The sequence below is a fragment of the Plectropomus leopardus genome, chromosome 16 (genome assembly GCF_026936395.1).
Source record: "Plectropomus leopardus strain MGB_pleo_1.0 chromosome 16, ASM2693639v1, whole genome shotgun sequence".
NCBI classification, from domain to species: Eukaryota; Metazoa; Chordata; class Actinopteri; order Perciformes; family Serranidae; genus Plectropomus; species Plectropomus leopardus.
This window is the reverse complement of record NC_142191.1, coordinates 7,646,805-7,666,113: the sequence shown is the minus strand read 5'-3', so window position 1 is coordinate 7,666,113 and position 19,309 is coordinate 7,646,805. Positions and strand designations below refer to the sequence as shown.

The 19,309-nt window shown below is 39.5% G+C and overlaps 2 protein-coding genes across 5 annotated transcripts; one reads left to right on the top strand and one right to left on the bottom strand.

Moving 5' to 3' along the window:
- Window positions 1–7: 7 nt before the first annotated feature.
- zfyve1 (zinc finger, FYVE domain containing 1) lies at window positions 8–11,872 on the bottom strand. Of its 4 annotated transcripts, none has more exons than XM_042503691.2 (13): window positions 11,735–11,872; window positions 9,089–9,584; window positions 7,928–8,171; window positions 7,330–7,590; window positions 7,025–7,239; window positions 6,763–6,869; window positions 5,314–5,422; window positions 5,132–5,229; window positions 4,873–4,990; window positions 3,425–3,595; window positions 2,691–2,871; window positions 2,471–2,584; window positions 8–2,135 (listed from the first exon to the last, which is right to left on the bottom strand). In XM_042503691.2, the coding sequence occupies exons 2-13, from the start codon at window positions 9,575–9,577 to the stop codon at window positions 1,903–1,905; spliced, it is 2,340 nt and encodes a 779-aa protein (XP_042359625.2). In that variant the 5' UTR covers window positions 9,578–9,584; window positions 11,735–11,872; the 3' UTR covers window positions 8–1,902. The 4 variants fall into 4 exon arrangements, with proteins under 4 accessions (XP_042359625.2, XP_087945444.1, XP_042359626.2 ...); XM_088089318.1 differs by lacking the exon at window positions 11,735–11,872 and adding an exon at window positions 10,818–11,044; XM_042503692.2 differs by lacking the exon at window positions 11,735–11,872 and adding an exon at window positions 10,821–11,044.
- pigh (phosphatidylinositol glycan anchor biosynthesis, class H) lies at window positions 11,858–15,617 on the top strand. The gene is made up of 4 exons (XM_042503693.2): window positions 11,858–12,034; window positions 13,404–13,613; window positions 13,746–13,829; window positions 15,073–15,617. The coding sequence occupies exons 1-4, from the start codon at window positions 11,858–11,860 to the stop codon at window positions 15,142–15,144; spliced, it is 543 nt and encodes a 180-aa protein (XP_042359627.1). The 3' UTR covers window positions 15,145–15,617.
- Window positions 15,618–19,309: the final 3,692 nt, after the last annotated feature.

Below are 19,309 nucleotides of genomic sequence, written 5' to 3'. Positions count from 1 at the left end.
CACAGACTCAAGTTTCTGCAGTTTAATACATACTGTACGAGCATACATGAGCATAAAGGTACTGATTTGTTCCTTGTGATATTCATTGAGCACGTCTCTCTGAGAGGGACGTTCAAAGTGTTATTTCAGTTTACTTGTTGCAATATTAACCAAACAAACTCTCCCAGTCAGTCGCTGAAAAAAAAAACACGTTAATCAGTCAGATCTCACAGACTGCAGTCGAACTCCTGACCGCGTCATCGCGTTATATTTGTCACATAATTGTGAGGTACAGTCTCAAACGTTAATAACATGGTGCTCCTAGCTAACTAGCTACACAGCCTGAGTTGACAGAGTAACGCGTTACTCTTCTAGTTATCTCCTGTTTTGAGGTTCCAGCCTCAAAGATGGTTTCAAGTCTTTTCTGTTCCTTATTGCTACTGTGAGCCAGCCACTCTATAAAAGCTGCTGCATTTCATCCCACTGCGGTCAGATTTGTCTTGTTAGCAGATAGTAGTTTAAACATTTTAAAAACAAAATGAGGCCATTTAAAAATTTCCCTATTAAAGTAAACTTTTTCCCCATATATGTATATTCTATGTAAAATTTAAACAGTCAGTGTGGACAGCATTATTGAAGGGGAACCCCTGTATTTTTCAACCTGGACCATATTTTCTCATGTTTTTGTATCTACGTAACTAATGGGAACAATTTTTGAAATTGGTCCAGTACTGAGAGACACCGCTGCAGCCGGCGGCAGTGAAACAGGCTGCAATGTAACCACTCAGGGCAGATGCACAACTGTAAATTTATGTCCGTTAAAAGTGCTTGTTTTTGCTACTGACAGGCTCACAAGGTTATTATGAGTGTCTCAAAACATTAGTGAATGAAAACTGAGATGCACAATTGCTCAGAGAGGTTACATTGCAGCCTGTTTTGCCACTGCAGCTGCAGCGCTCCTTCAGTTTCCAAAACCAGTTTCCAAAATTGCTTTTCCCATTGGTCACTAAGACACAAAAACACAGGAAAATAGGGCGCACCTTGGAAAATACTCAAGTTCCCCTTTAAGGCTGTTCTTTTATCGTCTGCCCATTCAAATGCACAAACAACCACAAAGTATCGATTATGTAAGAAGTAATTATATAAGTTGGAATGCATCTCGGTGCTACAGTACATCATCGGCTCCTGATTGTTCTAATCCTCCTGAAGCCAAAGAGCGGCAGGGAAGCTAAAGCTCGCAGGGCTGAAGGAGAGGAAAACCACTGTAAATCATCCACCAAAATTAATCATAGTGGATCTTTTTTTTTTCAGATTTTCCTCTAAAGCCAGCCCTGAACGCTGCATCCAGGGCTCCTGCAGAAACAATCTTAAAATAAAAGTGCTTACCTGGAGACAGTTTAAGATGCTCAGTCAGGACTTCTATTATTAAAACGGTTCACACATGAAGCCCCAGACTACAAAAGGTGCTAACAGTATGAGTGTGTCACACTAGGGGGGGAAGGATTGTCAAAGGGGTTCATGTGCAGCGAGATAAATTTTAAAGGATCAAAATGGGAATTTTTATATTGATCTGAACTCAACTGTGAGCAAGCACGTACGATACTCGCTTTCATAAAAAATGCTTTCAAGTTGTTTTAAATCTACGCTCTTGATATTCAAGTCTCACTCTGACTGGTTCTTCACAGTGTAAAAATTGAGGCATATTAAAGTGAAATAGCATCAAGGGACTGACGTGAAGTGAGGATGGCGTTAAAAAAAAAAAAAGTCCAATCTGCCACAGACAGTCTCTTGGCAGCCGTGAAATGCCACTAAAGAGACAAAAAGGAAACTAAAGCCTTTTAGCCAAATGTCAAAAATGTTGTCAATTCCAGTTTTTGTAGAAGCCGGCGTCCTTTACCGCCCCCTGTGTGACTCCTCGTCCTGCTAGAGCTCCCCGGGTTTCTGGTTGCAGCCGTTGCACACCCTCACCGGGTGGTCCCAGCCGCGGGAGGGCACGGCGCGGCGCTCCTGGGAGCAGTCGTCGCACACTCCCTGGCCACAGGCGCGGCAGTGGTGGATGGAGAGGCGTGGGGAGAACTCCCTCTGGCACTCGCTGCAGGAGTGGATGTCCTGGTCTGGGACCCAGTAGGCAGGGCGAGCGGCGTCCTTCACCAAGCCTGGAAGCAGGGGAGGGAAAGCAGCAGTTGTAAAAGAAGCAGTGCGTAAGATTTTGGTGGCATTTAGTGGTGATTTTTATTATAGAAAGTGATGCTGTTTTCTGTCACAGTCACTCCCTGGCTGCATGGACACTGCTAACATGCATGTAGCTACGAGTTAAAATTAGAGTAACAGTTGTTGTTGGTTCCCTGCAGCCTGTTTGGGTGCTGCTGGACATGATTTTCACGACTATCCAAATAATAGAAATTTGCGTCTTCTGATTAGATCTGCAATAAAATTTAACATCTTCCCATCCCAAATCTACAATGTTTTGATTATGTAGACAGATGCTCACCAAGAGGTATGTCGATGGCACCGACTACAGCTCCTAAAGTGTTCTGAACCGCCTCCCCGACCTTCCTGGCTATCAGGGTGCCTCCCTCCTCCTCCAAGGCTGCATCCAGCAACTCTGCAACAAGGAAACATGCACACATGAATTAAGGCACCAGCACTCTGTTAAGAATCACATCCACAACAGTTAAACGGTAACATATCAGATAGTAAGAGGGATTTACCAGTTGGGATTCCTCTGTTGTGGAAACATGCATCGCAGACTCGGACAGGTGCGAGACCCCAGCCCCTCTCCGGGACCGGCCGGGTTTTTGAGGAGCAGGAGTCACAGAAGCCCTCTCCGCAGGCACGACAGTGGTGCTTGGTGTCATTGGGCTGAAACTCTTCTCCACATTTATGGCATTTCTGACACAAACACAGTACGGATAACACACGTGAACCTATGACCAGCTGTCACCCTGAAGATTGACTGAAAATGTTTTTATTATACTTCTATTTGCTACTTTTATTTTTTGTTTTGTATGTTTTTTCCTCTGTTCATTTTTTAGGTTTTCCATGGTGACAGGAACCCTTAATTTTCCTCTACAAAATCAGACCTTTATTTAAACAAGTTTCATTACTGCAATAAATTGTAAAGCAGTCGGCTAATTCTGCAGAAACTGCTCTTGAACTGTTACAAACGCCAAATACACAAAGTAAAGAGGCAAAGAAACCGAGCCGTGTACCAAGTTGAACCTCATGGAAACTAATGACAGCGTGAACTCTACCGGACCTTATTTTCTCTTTCCATTAAATCTCAAAGTGGAGATCTGGGTTTGGATTGTGTTAGAAGAAAAGTTCAGCTCGAGTACAAAGCTGCACGCACTCGTGATTACATTTCAAATTGTTTGTTTTAATTGAGAATTTCTGTCTCAGTGTTTGTGTCTCTTCTCGTTTTAGTCTGGTTTTAGCTACGTACCAGGATAAGGGAGTTGGGTTTCCAGTAGGTGGGAGCGATCTGGTCAGTGAGCCAGGAGGTGACTGCTTTGGCGGGCTTGACGCTGAGTTCAGACACTGACTGAGAAATGTATTTGACTCCATCCAGCAACCTCTGGGCGGCGTTGTTGTTGTCTTTCAAAAAACCGTCAGACTGAAAAGAAGAGGAGAAGAAGAACAGAGCTAAGGTGAATATATTAGTGGACACATTTTCTGTTGTACATACACATCATACTGTAGCTATATTTATTTTATTTATTTATAAAAACTTAATTTAAAGGGACAGTTTGCCTGTGAGTAGATGCACATTTCCTTCTGTGCAGTGATACAGTTGGGGGTGTAGTTCAGAGAAAGAAAATAGTTCCAAATGAAACTGTTCGCAACAACATCTGTGGATTATTTTGAGTAACCAGGTCATGATTTCTGCAGAGAGGCATTGCTGTTGAGCTTTCCAAATGTCTTTTTTTTTTGCAGAGTGCCATCTAGTTTCATTATACCGAAGAGAAGGCAGACATCTCTACAGACGATATCTTCAACCAGTGTTCCTGTACATTTTTACCAATGAACTTTCATAACTTTTCCATATATAATCCCATTTCTATGACTTTTTATTTAAGTAGTTTAAGTAGTTTAAAATGGGTTAGCATGTATTGCTATACAGCCATATATTATCAAACACACAAGCAAATTGCTAGCACTTTTTAAGTTTACTTGCTCAGACATTCCAGCTGCATATGCCAAAAGACTACACTGGTTTGGATTATAATTTTTTAACATCTGTGTACATTTTTTTTTTTAAACATATGTTTTGCAGACATGTCTAAAAATTACTATTGCAACCGAATATAAGTAACATATTTCATATAATGTTAGACATTTTATGGGATTTTTATGAATATATTTTTTTTAAAATTGAGACAAAAAAAGAATGTTAAAAACTTTTCTATTAATTCTATTAATTCCAAACCTTTACAAGGCCTGGAAAACAGTTCTTTATAATTTCATCACTTTTTCAGGAATTTCATGACCCTGTGCAAAACTTGGCAACTCACACCAATTGTGTAATAGTACTACAAGATAAAAAAATATATGTATTTTTGATTTGGGGGTGAACTGTCCCTTTAGAATTAGTTGTGTATAGTCTCGCTAGCTGACATAAAGTATGTTTAATGATTAGCATTTTCACCTCCATACTCACCATTTTTCAATAAGTATGCTTAAATCATCATGTTAACATGAAAAAATGTCATAAACCACATTTTGCATTCCTGAACATCAACATACAACCAACTGGTGAGAATAAACCACAAATGCAGCCTATAATGGACGTGACAACATTCATTCAACTTAAAGCCTTTGAATTCTTGGCTTGTGTTTTTGTTTAATTGGTTTAGGCAGAATCTGATTTAGGCTGTTCCACTGTGGCCTTACCCCGGGCCAGATGTGCTGGATCTCTGTTCTGACCACTGTTTCCACTGGATCCTGGTTTCCATACCAGTACTGCCTGCTTCTGTAGATCACTGCACAGTTGGGGCACTCAATAACATACCTGGGCACAGACAAAAAACAGTTCCAACATTGCAAAAACAGAAAAACAGCAAATAGTTCCAGTTTAACGAGTGGGCTGATCACACTGTGTTTGAAACGAAGCCATTTCCAATCATCTGCCAAATGTGGTAGCTGGACTCACCCAGACCAAGCATAGATGGCCAAGCCAAACCACGGTGAGTCAGATGAGGCTGTCGTTTTGGGAACCACTATTACCTCCTTCCCTCCTTCATAGCAGGCCTGAAAAGTTCAGCATAGACGCTCAGAACCTCGTCCTTCACTTTATAGATGCATACATGTGTAGCATTTTGGGCTTGTACTTGCCTTGCAGGTGTAGATGCGGTTGTCATATTGTGCAGAGTAGCGGCAGCGATGTTTGGCTTCGTGGGAGAGTCCTTCTTTGAGGTGATTCATGCTTCTCTTACAGCCTGACCTGGAAGTGGGAGCACAGTAATTCAGAAACAAAGGCCAGAATAGAGAACCCGAGTAATGAGTCCTAAAACCCGGAAATCTGTTAGCATTTTAGCAGCATCTCTAAGTCAATGGGTTTTTTTTAAATGGATTTTTGGTTAGAAGCTTTAAATAAGGTCTGTAGTTAACACGAGCTGTAGAGACTTTAACATTTTGTTTTACAACATAAAATATGTCAGTAAACACCCCACTCACAAACTTTGAAGCTTTAATGTGTCTTAAAAAAGTGGTTGTTAACAAGTGGTTAAATGAGACACACCTAACACCACTTTACAGCCTCGCAATGGTGGCGACGCGGCCATAGTGTAGTTTGTTTTAGCCTAGTGATAGCTTTTTACTTTTGGCGACTGCATTTAGACTTCAAAAATCCTAAAAGTGGTGTTCATTTCTGAAGATTATCTTGCTGAGAAAAGGTTGTAAGTATTATAATCGTCTGTTTACCACAATAATCCAAAATAAGCTGGAAAAATCACATAAATATTTTGATGTGAAAACCAGGGCGATGTTAGCTTCCAGGTTGGCCTACAGAAAAACATCATCCCTGGGGCGCTGTATATTTGACTGTTTGTAGAGTGAGGATACACGACTCGAGCTGGGTCAGGTTTGGCTTAAAAATGACAGACCTACTGTCTTTGTTGGGCTACTTCTTGTCCAGTGCTGTTTATTATTCGAGTAACAGTGCATGAACACACAACTATTTCATGCAGTAAATATTCATGGAAGTTCACGTCAACCAGCTAATGACAGAAGATGCCAAACAAAATTTGTAATCACCTATCGTTAACCAAAGCTCAGTACATGCTCAGGGCATTCTGACCATTCCAGCTAGTAACAGTAGCAGCAGCGAACAGAACTTAAGTTCAACCAAAACATACAAAAAATATGTATTCAGTATTAAAAATGCAAATATTTCTGAATAAAACAACTTCAACAGGTGAAAAGTTTAAAGTATTTAGCGTGACCTCCCTTTCTACTTCACGCCTTGAACTCTTTTGGGCAAAAAATATGAGATTTACAATAATAATTCTTCTGGTGTATTTACACATGTCCAAAGCTCAATATTAACGTTTTAAGCTACCTTTTGTTAAGCTTGTATGATTCAACGTTTCACACGTATTGACTTTTTTTGTGTTTTAATACCTTGTACATGTTCTCTGTATTCCTTGTTTGTATAAAAATAAAGAGACCGATATCTCTATCCGTCCATATATGTCACCTTTTCTGTCATATTTGTTTGTTCGTGTCTTTGTAGTGTTTTTGTTAAGGATCTGCAAAGGCTGCAGGGAGCAGAGAGACACGTACCCACAGCTGAGGCAGAGGCTGGAGCAGGTAAAGTACTCATCAGGAAAGAACGAGTTACTGGTCATGTGCTCATCCGAAATCTCCCCGCTGAAGCGCTCGCTCAGGGCCTGAAGGCAGGAGATGTGAGGAGATACAGGAACAGGGAGAGTGAGTAACGTTCAATGTAAATATTAACATTAACCCACTGACAGTGTATACACACAAAAGTGCTCTCTGTACTAGTGTATAATATACACTTCTTCTTACAATCAAGCATCACTACCTGCAGAGCCTTGTAGATGACGCTGGCGGAGCGTGGCGAGCGGGTGGTGTTGTTGTCCAGCTGCTGCTCCAGGCTGCGCAGCAGTCCACTGAAGTCCGTGGGAGGGTTGTAGGTTCGAGTTCCACGGTACTGAATGGAGCTGAACGCTTCTGGAAACAGACCCAGCTTCCTGAAACGCTCCTGGAGAAGACGCTCGGCCGATTCAGACGGTTTGTCTAGAGATGGAGAACAAAGAGTCAGAGTGACGGAGTTTTGTTCATGAAACTCCAACAAAGTAACATCCAAATAATAAAAAAGTCTTGTACCTGATCCTAGCAGCTTGGTGTGGACGGTCTCATGGAAGATGATGACAGCAGGACCCAGAGTGGACAACGGGACATCCAGACCACAGCGGGTGGTCGTTGCTTTCAGCTCCCTGGTGAAATGCTTTAGGTAGGCATCTGATGCGTCACCAAGGAACTTGAAGAGATCGTCATGGAGACGGTCGGCATGGGTTCGGTAGATGACCACATCACAGATAGCCAGGACTTTGAGCAGCAGCCGAGTCCGCTGGCCCTGATTGGCTCCTGAAGTGTTAAAACACAGAAATCTTAATAAATGCATGTTAACTGGGTTAAACAGCTTAACTCTTTATTTATTTCATGATATTAAAGGGACAATTCACCACATTTTTTTAAATACATATTTTTCCTCTTACCTGTAGAACTATTTATGATTCTAGGTTCTTTTAGTGTGGTTGCAGAGTGTTGGAGATATCGAGGCATATCGAGGCATATCGTAGAGATGTCTGCCTTCTCTTTAATATAATGGAATAAGATGACACTGGGCTTCTGGTGCTCAGAGCGCCAAAAAAACACATTTGAAAAACTCAACAGCAGTGTTAGTTCAGTGTTTGTCCCTTACCAGCTCCAAGCAGTCCCTCTGTGTCGATGACTACCACCCGGTGCACGGGGTCCATGGCCGCCCAGACGCCCACAGTACAGGACTCTTGGGTGGGAGAGGTCTTAAACACTTCTCGACCGAGGAAAAACGTGTGGTTCAGGGTGTGGGACTTGCCCTCCCCGGTGTTTCCAAAGATGGAGACCACTTTGAGGAGCTCATCTGGCCTGCAGCCCAATCTGCTCACAAAGTCGTCCTCATCCTTCACCTGAGAATCCACACAACACCAGCCCCACGGTCATAACAGCATTTTAAAAGGTGACTTGACTGGATAAAGCAGTGGTTCATAACTGATGGGTCACGGCCCATTTTAAATGGACCTCAAGTGACTCATGAACGTGTGGAGTTTGTAAAAAACACACTTTATTTTGAAGTACAGTAAATTTCAGCTACAGCTTTTATTTTGAAGTGTCATTTCTGTTTATTATTGCCATATGTTTTGTTCTTTGTGTTCTAAGCCAATATGTTGTTTACATTCTATTAAATGAAATTGAATATTATAATATAAAATTCTATTTTTTTTAATTAAAATAGAGATAGTGAAGGATTTGAAAATATTTCATTTTGTTTTAATTTACATTTACTCAGCATCCCAACATTTTTTTAACTGGACTTGTGTATTTAATGCTGTCTATGGTGCATATAAGGAGTTAATGAAGTGCTAACATGCGCTAAAGCAGGCATATCCCAAGTCTGGTTTGGGGGCCAATCATGGCCAGATTTTAAACTGCCTGCAGCTTGTCTTCCAAAATATAATATATGAGGCCCACAATATTGGTTATTTGAGCAACAATTTGGATATTACTCCTTTTTTCACTCATGGCTGGACTATCATACAGTTTGTAAGTAGGAACTATGAAAGCAGAACTAATGTGTTTTCATAAAGATTTGATAAACAAGCAAAAAAACAAAAAGAACAGCGAGGGCCGACACTTTCAGGAGCAGTGAAAGGTTGAATATTTTTCCAATGGAAGATAAGACAGTTGTGTTTGTCTAATTTGCACGTAATTATTTTTAGTAACCGCTGTAAAGCAAAAAGCAGCTGGCTCCCAATTTATTTTTTTTAATTATCTGATCTGGCCCCCATTCAAAAAAGTTTGGACACCCCTTCTCTAAAGTATTTACCTGCATCTCCTCCCTCTCGTCCACCAAAAGGAAGCTGCACACCTTCTCCAGCTCTGCTTTCAGGAGGTCCATCTGTGACTCCCCAGCACTCTCGCTGTTGTCCTGGGGGTCTTTGGCAGGGGGGTAAGGTGTCAGCGGGTGCTTCCTCTTGTTGATTCCGCTGTGGGTACGTTTCTGGCAGTCCAAACACAGGTTGATCTTACAACCCTGGCAACGCACCACCGCTCTGAGCCGTCCGCCGTTAACAGAGCAGCTGCTGTCACCTTTGCACGAGTCACAGAAAGGAACGTGGCCCGGTGCAATCCGAACCCGGTCGTGATTCCTCATCCGCTCCTGGCGATGGAGCTCCAGTTCACAGCGGGCACACTGCAGGCTGCCACATTCATCACACTCAAACGCAGCCTCATCTGAACCCCCGCAGGCGTAGCTCTCCTGGCAGCCCAGGACTGTGTTCATTCCTTTATCTATAGCTGGAGTTTGACCGCTCATCTTTCACCTGATGGGTTGGGAGGATACTGAGAGTAACTAGGAGCACAAATGCAAGCCAGTGGAAGACACAAAATTATGACAAAGTTTTAAGACTAAAGGTGATATCACCTTGTTTGTCTAAATTCTCATAAAAGACAATTCACTCACGTGCAATAATACTGTGGAAATCACAAGAGGCCCCCAATATGACATTATCACAGTACTTAGGCCACGATACAGTATTATTGTGATTCTAAGCTTGTTGCAATATGCTGAGTATTTGGAAAATGTGTATTGTGATATATTATTATTTATTATTACTTATTTTATTATTTTTGTTCAACTGCAAATTAAGGAAAAACAAATGGATCTGCTCAATTCATGTGTCTTGTTCTGTATGTTTTTAACTTGTTGGTACTTACACTCTGTAAAGTGACTTTGGTTGTTCTAAAAGGCGCCTATGGCATAAAATACATTATTATTGTTAAAAATGTTCAACATCTGTTTTAATCTAATAATATGTAATAATCCCCATACTATTGATTTTTGCTGTAGGGGTGGGAATCACAAGAGGCCTCCCGATGCATTATTATAACGAGATTTATGTCACATTACAATGTTGTTATTATTACTGTATTTTAAGCTTCTTGGCACATGCTGAGTATTGCAGTAGCATGTGTTGCAATTTATTATATTTTTTGCAAATTAAGGAAAACCTTGTCAACACCTGTTTTCTGTCTAACAAATTTCCAAATAATAAGTCCTAATAATGAGTTTACCTCACTCGAAGCATTTTTATTGCAGCAAAACGTATCTAGTGAACTAAATGGCAATAGCAATGTTAATAATTGTATAATTAGAAAATCTATATCTGGCGTCTGTTTATCGTAACAATGTTGTCACGCAAAATATCACAATGCCATACTGTATCTTTTATTTGAATTTTCCCTCACCTCTGTGCAATACTGGCGAAAAGTGCTTTGAAATGTTAAGATGAGATATATTACTGCTAACTAATAATAAGAGTAGTGTTGTCAGAAATCAAACACACTTGTTCAGAGTAATAATTACTTTGTTTTGGCATAACAGTTTGCTAGCTAACATTAGCATATGTTGTCTTGTTTTGGTACCGTTGCAGCTGTCGGAGTTGCTATTTAAATACTCCTCCTAATGTCCAAACAATACGTGCTGAAACTCAGCAATAAACAGCCAATCTGTCACTGCCATCGACACAAAGAGACACACTTGCGAGGATACAAACAACCTTCGTTTTCAGTCCACTGACCCAGCAGAGGCTACCGGTCCGACGGACGACGGCTAACTGAAGCGCTGCCTCGACACGGTCTAAAACTGGACACGTATACCGTCTAACAGCATCCCGCCGACTGCCACATAAGGCTAACGTTGTTGAGAAAGTTAGCAGGCTGAGCTATTCTGTGTCAGACCCCTGTAGATGTTGTTGCTTTTACATCAGCTGATCGGCTTGTTTTTATCCAGGGTTCAAAAGTCACGGAAGCACAATGCATTCTGGGAAATGTAGGATTTGCGAGTTGCGACGAAAGACGAGTGTTTTTTTTCTGTTTTTACACTATTTTACAGCACATATATTAACTTAAAGTCCTACATTTATTTTTTAAGTAGTTTGAAAATAACTTTATGGGCTCTAAAACAAATGAAATTGAATTTATTGACAAGTTACAAACCGTTGCCCACAATGCTTTGCACCTTCCAGCTGCTGTAGTGTTCACTTTTATTTGCAACCCGGCGTACACCGAAGTTTAACAGTTGGGCGGAGACAGCGGCTGATACTGGCACACCGTGTTTATCGTGTTAAATACAAATTGCTGCGTCATACTGACTCAATATTGACCGTATCAAATATTAAAATGCCCCTAGTGGTTATGAAAATGCGGAGCGAAATGCCCGCCCACCCGGTATTTTATCTGTAGTTACTCTGTAAACATCAAACCGGGAGAACCCGCTATACATAACGAGTGTAACTAATGTGCGAATTGATTTCGACATCAACTCATTTGAACTCGTCATGTAAATATTCACTATTTTTGCCGTTATTTGTTGTATTTTTTATATTTAACCAGAGAGACTCGGCATTGTATGTACGCATGCACAATTTACCATCTAAAAAAGCACCACTTTATGTTTTTTTATGCGACTGACCTTGTCTGCTTACAGTTAGCTCAGCTAGCTCAGTGCTAGCCTGTCCTCAGTGTTAGCTGGCTGAGCTAACTGTTGTCCACGGTACTTTTTTCCTCCACTCCTCCTGTTTTTGTTGCCTTCACGATGGAAGATGAGGCCTTCACTGACATCAGAGGCAAAACCATATCCCTGGACTGTCAGAGTCACTCCAGTCTGTGCAGGGAGTTCACTGTCAGCGTCCCCAAAGTGTCCATCGGTAAGGTGGTGGTGTACACCTGCTGTGTGTGGCTGCTGGCCTACGCTGTGTTTTTCATCACAGAGGTGAGTTCGCACCAATGAGTCACATTTCTGAGCCTTACATCAGTCATTCCTGCCATATTCACTGTGCAGATATCGCTAAATATTGACTAAAACAAAACTAATGTCAATAACCCACCGCCATCAGCAGCGGAGGCCACATGCTGTCACTGCACTGACAATACAAATTCTTGCACTTTAATATTTATTTTGTATCTGTAGTTTTTATTTGTGCTTCTACTTTTTATTCGATTTGTATTTTTTGTATAGTATATATTGATCTTTTATCTGTTATGTGTTATTCTATTTGACCTTTACCTTTTACCCTGTACTGCTGCAAAGCTTGAATTTCCCCCCTGGGGATCAACAAAGGATTATCTTATCTTATCTTATCTTATCTTATCTTATCATATCCTGTCCTATCCTATCCTATCCTATCCTATCCTATCCTATCCTATCTTAAACTAAACTGAACTAAACTAAACTAAACTATAACATCTTCTATTCTAGTATCGAGATGTATAATTTTCCTTTTTGTAATGGCTAAAAATGTAGCATTTAGTCAAAGTAAATTAAACAATCACTCTATCTTTATTGCTGTTGTACAGTGATGGAAAGTACTACTACTTTATACCACTATTTCTACGCAAGGCCATACTGGTATCTTTTACGCCTCTACAGTTGTTTAATAACTTTAGTTTCTAGCTATGGAGGATAAAACATGACCTCAATAAATAAATAAATGTGTAAATAAAAATATTAAATTTCTAAATAATTACAGGAATAATTGTTTGAATAAATATATAAATGGGTAAAATAAATAATTAAATAGAAAAATACAAAAATAAATATCAATATTGTTGTGTGATTTTATGTGAGTGTCATGGGTGTGAATGCTTTTTTATCATGTTGTTTGAGCCCTTAACCGAGGGCAATTTTCTGTCACTATATGATATACAATAAAGTTTATTTGAATCTTGAATCTATGTAAATCAATGCATAAATAAATACACATTTGAATAATAAAAAGATAAAAGAATAAATTAATGCTGAAATGAATATTGAAATAAATTAATAAGTAAAAAATGAATAAATAAATGTTTGTACAAATATTGCTATTAATAGATGCTTAAAATTAATTTATTATAGCTAATAATTTAACAGGACTTTAAAGTGAACATTTAAATTTTCTTCTACTCTTTGTACAACTACATTTATTTATTTATGTACTTCTGTGTCTGTTGATGAGGTCCTGTCTTAACTTCTTAAGACTAGACCAAGATTCTTGTAGTGGAAAAAATATTGGTGATGCTCCTTTTTATCCATATATTTAAATGATCAGAGTATTATTCTTTTTTAATGGTTTATAATAATTCACATTAAACTCTTGCAGAACACCGCAGTTCTGTCCAGTGCTATATTAGTCACTCTGGGCGGCATGATGCTTCACATCCACTTTGTGAAGGTCGACCACGAGTCCCTGCTTGTCATCGGCTCGTTGGGCATACAGGTGACCTCCAGTTACGCCTCAGGCCGCGAGACCACCACGTTCATCGAGATGAGCAACATCAAGGATATTGTCATCAATGAGGCTATTTACATGGTAAATAAGGACATTTATGTGTCTATTAATTGTGTGCAAATTTACATTATTCACATTATTCTGTGTGCTACGATTATGTCACTTTATGCGTTTGTGAGAGGAGCGCATTGACATCTAATATTTTTATTTCAGCATCAGATCATCTACTACCTTTGTGTGCTGTTGAAGGACCCTTCAGATCCTAACGCTGTGTCAAGTGTCGTGCCATTGTTTCAGGTGAGGTTACTTTTGATGTTTTGTTTCTTGTCAGCTCAGTTGCCACAACAAAATGTTGGCTTTTTACGTTTCTGTAAACCACTGTCGTGTTTTAGCGAGGCATTGCTGTGTTATCAGCAGCTTTTTAGGCACAAAACGTGGGTGTTTTGTTGTAACCTTTTGCTGTTTAGCGGTTATTTTTTACTGAAAAATCGCTGCATTTGCTGCCAGGATAGTGCAGAGAAAGGCAGTCGTCATGTTTTTTTTTAACCAAAACAATCCGTTTCCTAGCAGGGATTTGTGTCTTGTTAGAGCCATGTATCTTTCTGTGCCGTTGTCTTTTCTCTCTGGTAGCTCTGCCCATGTGTGCTGCGTCGCCTGACGAGGTGCATTGCTTAATAAGCTGCACCTGTACTGAGAGGGAGCTCTTTGAGAGCTGCTGTGGCAGCAGCAGAAGAGAGCACAAAGCAAAGCAGTTTTATTTATGTAGCACATTTCATACAACAGGGCAGTTCAGAACAATAAAATATCACAGAGCAATACAATATAAAATCATAATAAAGCGTGCAGATTTACAATAATAGAATAAAGAGATGCATTTTTAAAAAGAAGGTAAAATGAGTACAAGTTTTTTTTTTTAAATCCCTATTAAAAATAGCGTAAGTGTAGACAAGAGATGCAAAGATAAAATATGATTTAAAATCAAGTTTTAAAATAAGTTAGCAGTCATTACCAGAGGTCTCTTGTGTGAGAGCTGCTGGTCTTGCTGCCTCTTAGTTTTGGGGACTTTATTGTCTTGTTTGCATGTTTTTGGGTAAAAACTGGATTTGGGTGTTTAAAGGTGTCTTATGCTGTTATTTCATGCGTTGTGCTGTATTTTTAAATCTGTGTATTTTGTTTTCTTTTGGTGAGGTCCTTAGAAAAGCCTGTTGTGGGTTACTGCCTCACCTGCACTGTAAACTGTTTAATATCCCCTTTTCTCTGTTTTTTTCCCCATCATCTCTGAATGTGCAAATAAACTAAACACAAACCCTTTTTTGGGTTAGTGGTGGAGTTTTGTTTGCCCCACAGGGCTAACTTACCACACATTAACCACAGGGTAAAGTTTCAATCATAAAATGATGAACAAAAGTATTTGTGGTTTGCAGAAACGAACAAAGACAGTATTTTGAGTTTTGGTTACCTCCTGTATAACGGTTTTGAATGTACACAGTTTTATTTAGAGTAACATGTTTCTAATAAACGCCCTTTTGTCATTTTTCAGAGCTCAAAGCCAAGGCTCAACTGCTTGGTGAAAGTTTACAAAAGCTGTCAGGAGATACTTTCAAAGTGCTGACAACACAAAAGTCATACATTAGCGATGTTTCTGGCTATGCAGTATACGGTCAATATTTCTTTAAACGTTATTGTTTTCAGTGGATGAAAGCAGTAATCTTTTTTTTATATTTTTTCTTTAAATTTTTCTCCTTTTCTCACTTGTATGAATGTGAATGTAACGTACTGAATACAAATGTAAGCTGTGCCATGTTTTAAAGGAAATAGTTTCATGATGAATTCATGCTGTTTTCTGTTGTGTAGTGACTTGAATAATATGTGAAAAATAGCACTGATGTTTAGACTACTTGTTCAAACCTTAAGAGACAAATCTTCTCACTGATTTGTATTAGAAGTTATAAATTACCTTTAATATTTTTTACTTATTTATACCTTTAGATTTGAATTGACTATATTATGCAAATGTCTGTATTTTACAAACATTCCCGCACTGTATTTTTGATAAAAAAATAAATTTGATTAAAAAAACATAAATCAATTTTGTTCCTAAATTTTTTGCTGTAACTTGTAGATGGTGTCTTTTTAGGGTAAATGCTTTTAAGGAGCTTTACTCTCCCTCTCCAGTAGGGGGCAGCGCCACACTTATTCAAACTCATTTATCACCCAAATCAAACTTTTCATGAATCACTTCAGACAAAATGCACATAAATGTACAGAAAAGTAATCCTACTTTTGTCCACAGTTACATAAGAGTGCAGCCTTTGTGGTTACCCTGTATGTTCACACAAAGCTTTAGAAAAGAAAGATGTAGTGTAAGATGTGATGTGTTTACGTTGTGTTTTCATAAATAAACATCCACACCTTCTTCCTTAAGTGCATTTTCACTTCCTCATAACTTCATAAAACTTAGTGGCAGTTGTTCACGTTTACCTCAGCTGTCACCTCACTGAGACTGTTGTTATACCAAACCTGTTTTTCAGAAATGTTACTTACGGTTACCTCATGGACCAAATGACAATAATGACAGCATATGTAAGATCCAGAATGAGTAATACTTTGTTGCAGTGGAAAGACCCTTCTGACAGCTAATTAAGGCCTAAACTCCAGAAATATATAATCGCTGACCTGACGCAACCTGTTAAATTGTATTTTGAGTAATTATGCAACAAATTTTGTCTCAGATTAGCACTCAAATTCTAAAAAAATTATTTTTTAAACTCACTTTTAATGTAAAAACCAATCACTTTTGAACAGCACTAAAGCAAAGAGGCAATGGTTTTTAATTATGGAGGATCATAAGTGTCCAGTGCTCATTGTAAAGCACAGGTGTGGGCTCGAGTCATATGACCAAGATTCAAGTCAGAACCGAGTCACAAATTTGGTAATTTTAATCTCAGTTTGCCAAAACCAAAATAAGACTTGCAACTCGACTTGGACTTAAACACCAGTGACTCCAACAGCGTCCAATCAAGTTGCAGGAGAGAACCATGAAGAATAGAAAACATAAAACCAACTTTCATATGTGCACAAAAACTATGAGGTGGTCAAAAAAAAAAAAAAAAGGTCATAAATTACAGGTGGAGATACAACAACACCCAGCTTAATGCAACATTTGAAGTTGCACAAGAAACAGTAAGTCCTGGCTTAGGACTTGAGACTTGACTTGGGATTTGTTTGTCTTCACTTGAGACTTGTAAAACAATAACGGTGCTGTTAAGTAACACTGTTTACACATTGCTACATATTAAAGTGAGGACATTAATTATATGTTTGTAAGTTTCTGCCAGTATAAGAGTTTACCTCTTCATAATTCCTCCTGGTTGTTCATCTGTAACAATATGACTGAAAGGTTAAAGGGTCCCCTGTGCCCACAGTTTTAAGTTCAGAGAACTTGTTTTCACCACCTCTCCGCCTCTGTTTCCTCTCTTGGCCTTGTTTTTTTTTCCATTCTGATTCTCCATGACCATCTGCAGTTCCCGGTCAGACCTGCGTGTGAACTCCACGCACCGCAGGCCATCAAAACAAGCAGAAGGGTGTGATTTTCACGGGCTGAAGCGTTACGTGGCTGTGAAGAGCGGCCCTCTGACGGGATAATAGTCCCTCCTGGAGGTGCGAAACAGCCAGAATTGAGGCAGAGGAGAAAACCTGGGAGTGACCCGGAGGGACACCTCAGGGCTTCTGAATGGGCCCCATAAACCAGCAGTAACCCCCCTGAGTGTAAATCATAGGTAGTGTCGAGGTTTGGCAGCACAAAAACACTGTGAGGCTTTCTGCAGCCAGAGGTGTGGACTCTTAATTACCTCCGTTTATAATCGGGCCGTGATTGCACATTTGCTTTTGTGCTTCACTTCCAGTATTTCTGTGAAGGTTTTGAAATTTAAAAATAGCCTGCAATTTAAACCGTCTGTCCTGTTGCAGTTGGTTTTCATTACATTTGTGTTTTATGTCAGTTTTGTGGATCTTCGTTGTCTAAACGGTGGATGTGTGAAATCAGATTATGGTGTTTTGGGTGTAGGAAACTCGTGGTTTAGTGGGAGAGGCCGGAGTCCCACTGAGATGGGGAGTAGCCTGTTCACCACCTGCAGTGCACACTGACACACACCCACACACACATACACACACCAAAATCTTCATCAAAACACAATCATGACACGTTCAAGAGTTGTGAGGCTGCTTAGTTGCCAAAAGACAATTGTATGGCATTGCACATTTCTGCAAACCAAGGATAATTTACATTTGTATGTTTCAGACAAATCATATCAACATTTCTAAAGTGACATTGTATATGAGCTGACTTCGTTATCCGGAGGTGGAGGGGATAGAGGGTTGTGTTTCTAACGGTTTGTTAGGCTCCAGACAAGGGTGTTTTGTAGTGACCCGTCGCTGCTTTTCCAGCCAGGATAGATCTGAAAAAGGTTGTTTTATACCAGAGACATCAGCAGCTTCTCCCACTGTGATTGTGCCACCAAATTGATCTTTTCCTTAGTTTTTTATGGCTAAACCTTACCACAGCTTAACCAGAGTATTGGAGCAGTGGTTGTCCTCAAATTCTCTCCAACAATGTAAAATGTATAAAAGAAAAACATGCAAGTTAAAATGAGAATCCAAGACGTAGAACATAAAAAGTGCAGAAGTCAAAATGTAGAAATAAAATAGTACGTAGTTGTCTATGTAACAAAAGGAATAAAACAGAAAATTTAAACATTGACCAATAAATTTAAAAGAAAGGCTTGTCATGTGACTCAACAGAAACTGTCTTCATACAATGCCATTATTCTATGTAGCGTTGCATCATTGTATTGTTTTCCTGGTGTGCTGAGTTCTTGGCTGACAGATGTGGAAGGAAGAAAGCGTCACGGTATTGTTCGAAATGTGTCAGTTTATCCACTCTACCTACCTGTCCACACAGGCAGGTGTAACCTGATGTCAGTTTGGATTTGAATGATAAAATCCCTCCCTGCCTCACAGGAGGAGGTTTTACCGGCCACCTCGTTCTCCGTCTGCTGAACACACACAGCTGTGGGAGTGTGTCTTCCTGTGGGACACGAATTTACATGTTACCCTGCGGGCTAATTTCTCCATGCAGGATTTTATGAGACTGTATTAACTTTACTGTTTATGAAGTAAAAAGTTAGTGGAGAAAATGTATATATATTTTTGCATTTTGTGTAACAATGTAAGGCACCATATCAGTTTCCTCTGACTGTTTGTCACTAGAGCTTACCTCAGGGACTCCAACTGCCGAGCCTTATTGTTCTTCTCTGTAACGCTCAAAATGCACTTGATCACCTCGCTTTTCAAATGAAGTAAAATGGTAACAGTGTAACAGATGTGGACATAAAATACAAAGTACACATAAACTGGGAAGACAAGAAAGCCTTCTTCATTTACATATACAAATGTCATATTTATATTTATGTAACAAATTTCAAATAAAACCGTAAAATTCCTCCCACTTTAACATGTTTGAATGTTGCTCTCCATACAACAATCCTGACAATTGTCAAAACCAGGGCAATTTGACCTTTTTCAGCTAATTAAAGTCACATAATGAAAGTGTCATCTTATTGGCCATATCACTTTAATGCTGATATTTCACTTTAAAGTCATTGCCGATACCGATACTGATATTATTGTGTATCCCTAGTAAAGTTTTTTTTTTCTATTTTTATACATTTTGAAAAACTAACTATCGGTTTCTCTTTCTACCGAACTATGCCCACCAA

Bases quoted from the DNA above. Each gene is read 5' to 3' on its own strand.
- zfyve1 (XM_042503691.2), bottom strand. From the start codon at position 9,577: ATGAGCGGTCAAACTCCAGCTATAGATAAAGGAATGAACACAGTCCTG. The intron at 8,172-9,088 runs GTAAATACTTTA...GTGGATTCTCAG, and splicing joins ACGAGAGGGAGGAGATGCAG to GTGAAGGATGAGGACGACTT. The intron at 7,240-7,329 runs GTACAAGACTTT...CTCCATCTCTAG, and splicing joins CACCAAGCTGCTAGGATCAG to ACAAACCGTCTGAATCGGCC.
- pigh (XM_042503693.2), top strand. From the start codon at position 11,858: ATGGAAGATGAGGCCTTCACTGACATCAGAGGCAAAACCATATCCCTG. The intron at 13,614-13,745 runs GTAAATAAGGAC...TTTTTATTTCAG, and splicing joins TCAATGAGGCTATTTACATG to CATCAGATCATCTACTACCT. The intron at 13,830-15,072 runs GTGAGGTTACTT...GTCATTTTTCAG, and splicing joins GTGTCGTGCCATTGTTTCAG to AGCTCAAAGCCAAGGCTCAA.